At 37.9% G+C, this 10,879-nt stretch overlaps 1 protein-coding gene across 2 annotated transcripts; it reads left to right on the top strand.

The window, feature by feature from the left end:
- Positions 1 to 3,208: 3,208 nt before the first annotated feature.
- On the top strand, positions 3,209 to 9,479 carry etsrp (ETS1-related protein). 2 transcript variants are annotated; one of them, XM_059338891.1, is made up of 8 exons: positions 3,209 to 3,326; positions 4,030 to 4,111; positions 5,422 to 5,541; positions 5,637 to 5,711; positions 5,806 to 5,955; positions 6,047 to 6,307; positions 7,290 to 7,408; positions 8,698 to 9,479. In XM_059338891.1, the coding sequence occupies exons 1-8, from the start codon at positions 3,261 to 3,263 to the stop codon at positions 8,977 to 8,979; spliced, it is 1,155 nt and encodes a 384-aa protein (XP_059194874.1). In that variant the 5' UTR covers positions 3,209 to 3,260; the 3' UTR covers positions 8,980 to 9,479. The 2 variants fall into 2 exon arrangements, with proteins under 2 accessions (XP_059194874.1, XP_059194875.1); XM_059338892.1 differs by having other exon boundaries at positions 5,455 to 5,541.
- Positions 9,480 to 10,879: the final 1,400 nt, after the last annotated feature.

Below are 10,879 nucleotides of genomic sequence, written 5' to 3' on the forward strand. Positions count from 1 at the left end.
ATTTTGAATGGGCTTTTGGATTGATTCCTGAAATGGGGTCTGTAGTCAACACAAGTTTAAGAGATGTTTGCATTTTGTGGTATGACACAAAATACGTCAGAAAACACCCCCACTTGTGAATTTTTACGTATCCTTAAAAAGGAGGTTGCTAACTAGTGGCTAAATGGCACTACCGTGGATGACGGGGACATTAAACGTCCTTACACCGAACACAGACAGGAACTCTCTCACTAGTCCGTCTCACAGTCACTTCAGTTCTCTTGTAAACCTTGTAGATTAGGTTAATAAACAGGCCGGGCAGTCCGTGGCCTAGGGGTTAGATAGTCGGGCTTGTAACTGGAGTGAATCTCTGGACTAACAGGTCAAGTACTGAAGTGCCCTTGAGCAAGGCATCTAACCCCCCACTGCTCCCCAGGCACAGAAATGTGCTGCCCACTGCTCATGAGCATGGTGTGTTCACTGGGGTATTAAAGGATGGGTTAAATGCAGAGGTTGGACTAATAGGGGATCTTAATCTTAAGCATTTTATTAGGCTACGGTTTGGCCAGCTTGTCGAAATGGCTTGTCAGCTTGTCGCCATAGCATGATGTTAGCTTTAAACTTCTGTCGGCTGCATTAACGCTTGAAGCATCATAAACGTGGTGTTCGTCTGTGAAGATTATTCAGCTGAACAAAACATCAGAAACGTGTTTTTGCCCCAGAGCTTATTTTCTGTAATGACACAAAACCTCACGCGAAAATCCCGTAAGCGAATTCTGAATAGACCCCATGGCCATGCTAACTTCCAGGTTGGACTACAAAAATACATCATTTCGTTTCCTCTGGATGGAGAGCGATCGATTGTTTCCTTTCCGGTGTGGGCGGGGATAAATGTCACGTCATCGCTGTTTGTATCTAAAAACCAATCAGATTGCTTGCTGTGAGACGACCGTTTTATAATAATTTATATACAATAATACAATAACAGGCTGTCATAAAATACTTCTCTCTAGGGTGCCATTAAAAAATGTTTAATTTCCGGCAGGTTTTTTTCCTTTTTTGTCGCTCCGTGACGGTTTACCGGAGCTGTGACACACCGTGGGGCTAATTATGTGGATTCCTGATAGTTGCAGACGCTTGTTAATCACCTCGTGTTGTGTAACTTTATCCCGGCTGTGTCCTTGTCTCGAGGTCTTGAGGTCTTGAGGTGGGGCTCCCAATCACGACTCCGTCTCCCACCGACGCGCACGATTAGGCCTACTCCCAACTCCACTTTTCCAGATGGGGCTGTGTGTGTGTGTGTGTGTGTGTGTGTGTGTGTGTGTTGTTTGTTTATTCAAGGACCTGGGCTCGGTCTTATCTGCTGCAGCCACTCACGCCGTGATTTCAGACTTTCTTCAGCGACTACTTGTGTGTGTGTATGTTTTTTTTTACGGGCCATTGTTTTGTCGAATGGCTTCTAAAGATACAGGGATTTTTTCTTCCTCCCACCTCATTAGAAACCGACTGCTCTGATTTCAAAAGACTGCACTTCACTGTGGCTCAGTTATTTGGACCCGCCTGTCAGACAATCAGAGTGACCGCAGCTTTCAAATATGCTCAGGTCATTCACTGAGAGAATAAAATAATATTCAGTCAATCCCCAATAGGCTTAAAGATGTAGAAATATTCCATGAACGTCCTTGTACGTGTCCAAGTTAAGTATACGAAATATGGATTGAAATAATGAATTTCCATTAATAGGCTGTTGTGGCATGAAGTTCTATCTTGAAAATTATATTTATTGGGTTTTCCAGAAAAAGCACATATAATTAGGCTAATGTTTACATGGGCTACATAAACAGACGATAACAATAAATAAATAGATAAATAAATAAAATGAAAAAAATGTATGCAGTTCTTGCTCATGATGGGCCTTTATTAATTTTTTATTATTAATTAATCTGATTATTTTCTCGGTTAGTCATTGGGTCTAAAAAAATGTCAAAGTCAGAATTATTAGAAATGTCAAGCTGTTTTACAAGCGTCCCAATGTTTTATTTGACTTTATTTTTTCTTAAAAATCAACTGATTATCAAAACTGTGGCCTACTGATCAACTAAATGGTTAATCAACTCTTAGTTTCAATATATCTTGTTTTTATTCTATTTCTAAGGGTGCCTAACAAATAATTTAACATTTTTTTGTGTTTGAGCATTGTCTCTGACAAATTAATGAACTAAAAAAAAGCTTAATAGTTTACAGATTAAAAGTTTACACAGAAAACATACATCATTTTGATGTTATACAACATTTGTTTGTATAATGTTATATTCTTCCAATTAGTAACCTTGTGAAGTTTGTTAAATAGCTGGACAAGCAACATTGATTTTAATGTTATAGCAATTGGCTTCTAATCTGTCATTATAGTATGTAGTATAAAATAGTGTTAGCTATAATAAGAGTTCAGTCTGCTGCCTAGTGAGTATAGGCTACTTTTTTTGTTGCTACACCTTTTATACTCAACAAAGTTGAAGTTGAGTTAAACTGTAGGATCATGTTATTACAGCATTAGGTATAATAAGAGTAGCCAACTTTTAGCCTATTAAAAAGTACTTTAAATACTTTTTTTGTTGCTAATCCTAATCCTTCTATAATCTTTTTATACTTTTATTAGGAAATATTAGGTAGGCCTATTTAGGAGTGTTTTTTCTGTTAAATCAAAAGTTCTAAATACTGTTTTGTACAGGGTTTTATAATATGAAACCTTTAACATTGAGATGATTTATTCAATTTCTGAATCCTAATTTTGCTTATCATTAAATAATCCTACAGTTTATTTTTTCTCTGTGTGTATATATACATACACACATATCTAGTTTGTCAATAAACTGTCCGATAATGTTACTATAGCCTCCTCTGGACCTATTTTGTAAAGACTTTAAATTTGCTAATCGTTTTGTACTTTCAAAATTTAAAAAAAATAGTGTGATTTTATTTAACTTAAAGTTAAGAATACTTCTTCCACCACTCATCGCTATAAACTCGTCGTGATTTGGCAGCTTTTTTTTATTTTATGAATGAATGTTTAGTCGCTTGTTGCTGGGGGAGAAAAGGGAGGGTGCGTCTGACGTCACGTACTATTAAACAAACCTGGTCACGACGCAGAGCGGGGCGCGCGCCCCTCCCACCTCCGCTGCGCTTATAACGGGACCGGTCCGGCCGGAGACTGACCACTCGGTTTTTGAAGGCTTAACCCCATAAAAAAAAAAAGCGTTTAAATCCGGAAAGGAGAGAAGGAGATGTACTGGGACACCATCATCAAGCCTGGAGACAGAAACACAGACAGCAAAGACTCGAAAATAAAGGTAGGTGTTCACTTTTATTTTTTATTGTTTTTATTTATTTATTACCTATTTTAAGATTACACAAAACATGTAATTCATTCAAAATCCCGAGCATATATACCATATGTAATCTACAATCATTTATCCCTCGTAATAAATACAATTAATGACTTCATATGATTAAAAACAGTAGGATTTTGGTTGGAGAATATGGTGTTTTGTATTTTTTTTGTTTTTTTCTGACATTTTATTAACTATCAACTTGAAAAAAAAAACTTTAAAAAAATCGTTTTAAGTGTTTATAAGCCTCTATGGTGCATTAAATCAATTCAAGATCAGTTGTAAAAAAAAATCTAACTAAAAAGACTAATAGTAACCATCCAGAAAATGTATATAACAAGTTTGCTGAGCAACTCTCATTTTCTCAAGGTTTCTTCACAGCACCTAAATGCACCAGACATGAAAATACGTTTTTGAATAGGCTTTCCTTACTGCTTTAAAACTGCTTGATAACATGATGCAAAATTATCTTTTAAAAAAAACAAAAAAACAAGTGGATATATGCTCATTCTGATTTATTACTCATTTCAAATCTCAAGTCAAGTTTTTGTTGTAAAATAGTATGAAATGCAGGGCTCGGTATTCAAGTGGCCTCAACCTGTTGGACACAACAATGAGAGCTGCAATGGTGATTAAAGTTGTAATCACGACTCTTTGCACACAGATGGAGATTTGCCAGACTGGATATTACACAGAGGACTTCAGGACACAGGAAGTGCCCGCTGGCTTTGACTTTGCATCTTATGGTGAGTTCACTTGCACTTGATGTTTTCGCCGCTACAAGTAAAACGACTTTTGATGTCACAAGGTTTAAACTCTCAGAGATGCTCAGACAGATTTTTTTTTTAGTTGTGTCTTGTTTTTTTGAATGTTTGCACAATCTGTTTCCTCTGAACCTGAGCAGCTGAAGGACAGAGGAAATATTTGCACAGATTGTATCATCACATCTGTCAGAGCTTTCCCAATGAGACCTTGACACTCAAGCCCAGGATAGCAGGGTGCTGCTGTGTTATATATATATGTGTGTGTGTGTGTGAGTTATGTTTGAATGGGCTGAGGTAGGCAAAGACAGAGAGAAACAGGGTGGTCAGGTTAAAGACACTCCCCTCTCTGTCTTCCCTAATCCTTTCCTCCAGACTTCCTCCTTCAACAGATTTAGAGTCCCCCCTCTCCCCAGACCTCCATCACTACTCTGTCACACTCCCTCCTCTGGCGTTTCCTCCTCTCTCTTCCTCCCCCTCCCGCCCTCGTTTCCTCCAAGCTGCCTCCATCCATTGAGCAGAAAAAACCCAGAGTGCCTGGTGCTGATTCGACAGTAAACACACAGCTTTTTTCTTGTGTCAACACCCACTGTCAAAATAAAAACTTTAAAAAATCACCCCATATTTCCTCTCTTTCACTAAGCTGTTATTAACCTCCTACTTGATGGACCATACCACTGACTTTACACTCTTTATTTTAGCACAATTAGCACATTTTTGGATTAAATTGTTACATTTAAGGTAGCCTCTGGTATCATTTTAATTCAGCATGCTGAGAAAATCAACCTGAAGATGCTTCAGATTGTAATTTTCTTCATTTAGTGGTAAATTAGTCAAAGTCTTCTTTGGTGGTGCATGTGATGTCCTACCATTTAAATTACAGGCTGTCAAAAAGCAATGGACTAGTGTAAGAAAACTACAAAGACAAACTATAATCATCTTGGAGAAGATCATGGAAATTTATTGCATACTGAGTCACATGAATCTTGTGTCTGACTTTCCACACGGCACTTAAATGAATCACAAATGAGATTTCAGTAGAGTGCCTCCTCATAGCTGTAGCTACTACTGCAAGATAACATGTCACTGGATTAATTAGTCTGTGCATGTGAATTTTCAAACCATGATGAAATAATTGGGAACCAATAGATGCCCAGAATGATAAAAAAAATAAAATAATGAAAAAGTAAAATAAAACCATTACTGTGGTCCCTTTACAAACCTGAACTGTGCCTCCATCCTGCTGTCATCACCACGTACTGACTCCATCGGCCTGTATTGTGTTTAACCTCCAGACTACCCTGGTGAAGACCTGTCTTTTCTGTTAGACAGTAAAGCATCCGGACAGCAGCAGTACGTCACAGAAAGCAGCTATCCAGAGGCACCTAAAGCTTCGCACCCATACGACACTAAAGGTGAAACCTCAACGTACTAAATTGGCACTAAATGAGTCATTTGTTGTGTGTTTTTGATTTATTAAACTTTTTTTTTGCTCTTTTTATTCCTGCAGGAAACGCCAGCGACACTTCGCTCTTCAACCTGGACTCGTACCAGGAGTTCAACTGGTGGGCTTCATATCCACATGGTAAGCTAGTGATGTGTTTTTCATTTGAAAAAACAAAACAATTTAAAGGATTTTTTCCCCTTTTTTGCCTAACTTTCTTTTGCAATGCATGCAGATGGTCTGACGGTAGACCAGTCACAAACCGGATACCAGGAGTCTGCACAGACGTACCAGAGCCTGGTGCCCCAGAACGGACAGTTCAGCCCGGCCCTGGAGGGCAGCCACAGCCCCTTTATAACAGCAAAGGGATCAAATACATTACAAAGTAAGACATTTCAGCTGTGCATGTTGGAAAAACACCTCATCAGTGGTTTGAGTGTCAGCAGTTCAGTGTCTCATCCTTGTCTTTGTTACAGGTGAGGCAGATCAGAGCTACTCGTGTCACTCGACTGAAATATACGACTCTGACGGACATAGGCAGTCGTCGTCCTTCTGGCCTGACTACTCCTCTCCCAGCTTCACTGCCCCCCTGCCTCACCCGCCCCCAGCCTCCTGCCCCTCAAACCACGGCCCTCAGTCCTCAGAGCAGTACTGCCCTCGTGTGGTCAAACGCAAAAACACACACCCGCAGAGGCCAGACAGGGAGGGCCACATGACGGGAATGTCTGCTTATCCAGGTGTGCTTTCTTATCCCGTCTGCTTCTGACTTTGCTAGTACACAGATACATTTCTTACAAACATATGTGAATTATATCATAAAATAAGATGCATGGTGAAGTGATATCTTAAACTACTCAACAGCCTAAAAAGTAGTAAGCTCTGACCTACCACAACATTAAAATTTTAATTGCACATTAATGCATTAGTAATAATAATTCAATAATATTTGTAAATATATACACTACCAGTCAAAAGTTTGGACACACCTTCCAATTTTCAACATTGTAGATTAATATTTTTTAAAAACAGATCTATGATGGAACCAATACGGAATTATGTAGTAAACAGAAAAGTAACAATCAAAGCAGAGTGCTTTTATATTTTAGATTCTTTAGAGTAGCCTTTAACCTTTAGCTTTGATGGTGGTCTCAAAGACATTAAGAAGGCAAAAATTCCACAAATGAACTCTTGACAAGCTGCACCTGTTAATGGAAACCATCCAGGTGATCAGCTCATCAATCTGACTGAGAGAATAACAGAAGTGTATAAAGATGTCATCAAAACAAGAGGTGACTACTTCTAAAATAATCTAAATTATAAAACATATTCTGGTTTGTCTAACACTTTTTTACTACATAATTCCATATGTGTTCTTTTATAGTGTGTCTTCAGTATAAATCTACAATGTTAAAATAATAATAATAATAAAAATAAAAAAACCTGAGAAGGTGTGTCTAATATTTGACTGGTAGCGTACATATATACATATATATTGTGTGACACCCATAGGGGCCATTTTTCAATTGTTTTTCCTTTTGATACTTTCAGTACTTTTCACTGACCATACTATGTACCAAAGCACCAACCCTGTGTTGCTCCTTTTACTCAAGTAAAGGATCAAAATACTTCTCTATCCACTGATTATTACAGGTTGATAATATATAGGTTGTCATTTTAACTTTGTAACTTAATTAATCTTTGTGTATATTATTTATTCAGGTTCTGGTCCAATCCAGTTGTGGCAGTTTTTACTGGAGCTGCTTCTGGACTCTGCCTGCCGTACCTTTATCTCCTGGACGGGAGACGGCTGGGAGTTTAAGATGTCTGACCCCACGGAGGTGAGGAAATATAATATTGTTTTGGAGTATAACTTGGCTTTGCTTCAAACATTATAATAGTGGTGTTAATTTGATTATCCTGCTGAACAAAACACATAAGCATCAGAAATGTGTTTGCCTCAGAGCTTATTTTCTGCTATGATCCAAAATCCAATATGCTAAATCTGAAATTACAAAATATGTCATTTCGTTGGCTCTTTATTACGCCTTACTAGGATGTTTTTTTGCCCTAAACCTAGATCAGTGGTCTTGTAACCTAGTATCAACCTAATATCAACAAAACAGCAGTCTTTTTTTAACAACCATAAACAGTATGTGTATGAACCGCGAAACCCTCATATGCAACAAGATCTCCAACCGTAATGACAGAATAGGTGGTTTGTCAATATCCTGGTTTTGAGCCTTTGTCAAAACGGACCGTGTGAGCGGTTTGAGTGTTAAAAAAAACACGTCTACATACAGGTACGGTTCGCTGTTTCGGTGACTTTGGGCTAGATCTCAAGAAAAATACTAAACAAACAAACATGCATGAACACGGCAGCCAAAGTTTACATTATTTAAGAGCATGAGTCTTTGAGGATCCATTCAAAAGAGAGCACAGTGTAGAGCAAATGGACATAAGTAAGTAGAGGGTATAATTATTCTGCTTCAGGTTCATTCATTGAATGAGCCAGATTATTGTTCTTAATATAATGCATATCGTCCCCATACTCTTTGAAACATCTTGTTTATCATTAAGCGTATATGTAATTCTTTCCAGAGATAAACATAAACCTAATTCCTTAAACCACCTTGAAATATTTGGTTTACCAATGTTTTTCCATGTTAAAGCAATCACACTCTTTGCCCGTAGCAAACACAAATTATGAAAAACTTGTTCATGATGATTTATGTAATGCCCCCTGGGTACAAACCAAGTAAAGGGCTCCCGTACTAGTCTAATCGATAGAATCTCCTGAATTGAAACATTTTACTGTCTGGTTTTATACTCCGCATCGCCACCATTCATAATTACAGCCACAAGGGGGCGGTGGAGGACAGTCTCAGATGTAAATATGGGTCGTATTTTGCTGCCTGTATAAAAGACCTCTGGGGTCGTTTTTGAGGGGAGACCAGTCTCCTAATATGGGTCGTTTTGACAAACCCTTGTATGGGTTGTTATAGGTGGTATTGACAAACCTATTCTGTCGTTTAGGTTGGTGATGTTGTTGCATCAACACTCTTAGTAACGTAAAGCATCTGAGTAAGACACTAAAGTTCAACTCTGTGTTTTGCTGTTGATCCCGCAGGTGGCCAAGCGCTGGGGCCAGTGCAAGAACAAACCCAAGATGAACTACGAGAAGTTGAGCCGCGGCCTGCGCTACTACTACCACAAGAACATCATCCACAAGACGGCAGGCAAACGCTACGTCTACCGCTTTGTCTGTGACATTCAGGGCATGCTGGGAAAGACGGCGCAGGAGGTCCTGACCAGTCTGAATGTTTTGCCCACAAACACAGAGTCGTGGCAGCCGTGTCCCGGGGTACCTGCTGCGTCGGAGCACAGCAGTGAAACATGGGCGTCACAGTAGGGAGCGGGAGCTGGGACTCTTGGGGCCGCTGGCTGAGGGCGGCTCATTTTACTACTGCCTCCAAAGTAAACACTGCCTCCTCCAGCCCTGGCTGAACTGCAGTGACCTCATGGGGGGATGCATTTCAGATGCTGCATTTCAGGGAAAGAAATAACCAAAAACTCAAACTCCTGCAGTCACTCTGTTACTTTCTCTTAAGTAATAGATTAAATGAAAGTCTTCCAATGCATGACCCATACACCTGTAGTACAGGGGCATTTGAAGCACTATAAATAGTCTGGGACATATTTCCTTAAATGTGTTCCTAAGAAGGAATTAATTTGTAAATAGTGTTTATATGATCGTTTGTAGAGTTTTGTTCATTTATATTATTGTTGGGTTTTTTTATACAAAATGTATGTCTACCTCTGTTGCTAATCAGAATAACAAATTGAGATTGTTTTCAGGCACTCACTGTGAAAGTTTTAGCAGGTGTGATGATTGTTTTGTGTAAATAAACTGTACATAAACATAGATTTGTGTGACGAGTCTCACTCCATAAATACAGTATAGACATATAATCAGTACTCCATCTGGATTCAGTCTTTAATTATGACAACTCTAAAATGTGCATTTCTGACAGTCAACGTGACTTTCAAGTGTTATAAAGCTTTTATTACCTTAGCTGTTACTACAGGTTTTTTTTTTAAACTCTTCTCTAGCCTTTTTGACATATATAACCTCATAGAAGACATTAAGCCTAAGCTCAAGAAAAATAGCACCCAAAAAGGAACTTGAAAAAAGAACAAAAGTACATTTTAAAAGAATATTCTTAGTAGATAAGTACTGGGGCAGAGATGTTGCTGCACTAATATTTTATGTAATCAAATTCAATTTAAATTGCATCTTCGGTTGTTATAGCTATTATTTGTATTTTCATTATGTTAGGAGTATGAATGTGACAGTTGTAATTGAACTATTTATCCTATAGCTGCCAAATAGCTATAGGCCAATAAGTCATGCAATAATGTTGCAAAATATACAGGCAACAGGCTCTGCTTCCTTATCTTAATACTTCCTTCAAGTGCTGCTCGTAAATATAACAGAGCTCGTAAATTAAAGTTGATGCAGTGCATTTACAACCCACTGAGATGAAGCTTACCTTTCCAGATTTTCAAATATTTAATTATTTTTCTTTTATGTTGCGAATAAGGTTGTTACACAAAATGTTACACGTTTTATTCTCAAAACTATTTAAACCTGATGTTTTTCCATTTATGATATGAACAGTTTATTCTGTGGAAGAATTTGTGCACAACATTTTCATTCAGTAAAGATTTTTTTTAAAGCGGCTCAAATAGGATATTGAATTTGAAATGCTCCACAGTATCCAGTAAAAAAAAAGACTAACAAGAAGTTGACACTTAATGTAAGAGAATTAATTATCTATTAAGTATGGTGAGCACTAAATATAAATTTAACTCAAATTTACTTTTAAGGTATTTTTAGAGTAGGACAAACAACATTTATGCAGTGCATATTGCTATATTATTACATTTCTGTTCTACTTTCCTAAGTTGAAATGTGTATTTTTTAAAAGATTGCCAAAAATACAGTTTACTGCAGAAAGAAACTGTAAAAATAGGCATTGTCATCAGAATTTAAACCTACAGACATGGCTTGAACCAATTACGAAAGTTTCTGTTAGAGAAAGTAACCAAAACAAAGCCTAAAATAGTGATATTTCTGTCAAAATCGCTTTATTGTACATGTCTCATTTCAAACGTCGCTGTAGTGGCAATTTTGTCCGAAAAAATAACAAAATTAAACTTAAAACAAACTTAATCAAAATACCACTGATGCACCATGAGCGTGTGGTGTACGCAGGCAAAGAAGGTGATGTCCATGCATGATTGATAGA

The sequence above is a fragment of the Centropristis striata genome, chromosome 8, assembly GCF_030273125.1.
Source record: "Centropristis striata isolate RG_2023a ecotype Rhode Island chromosome 8, C.striata_1.0, whole genome shotgun sequence".
Classification (NCBI taxonomy): Eukaryota; Metazoa; Chordata; class Actinopteri; order Perciformes; family Serranidae; genus Centropristis; species Centropristis striata.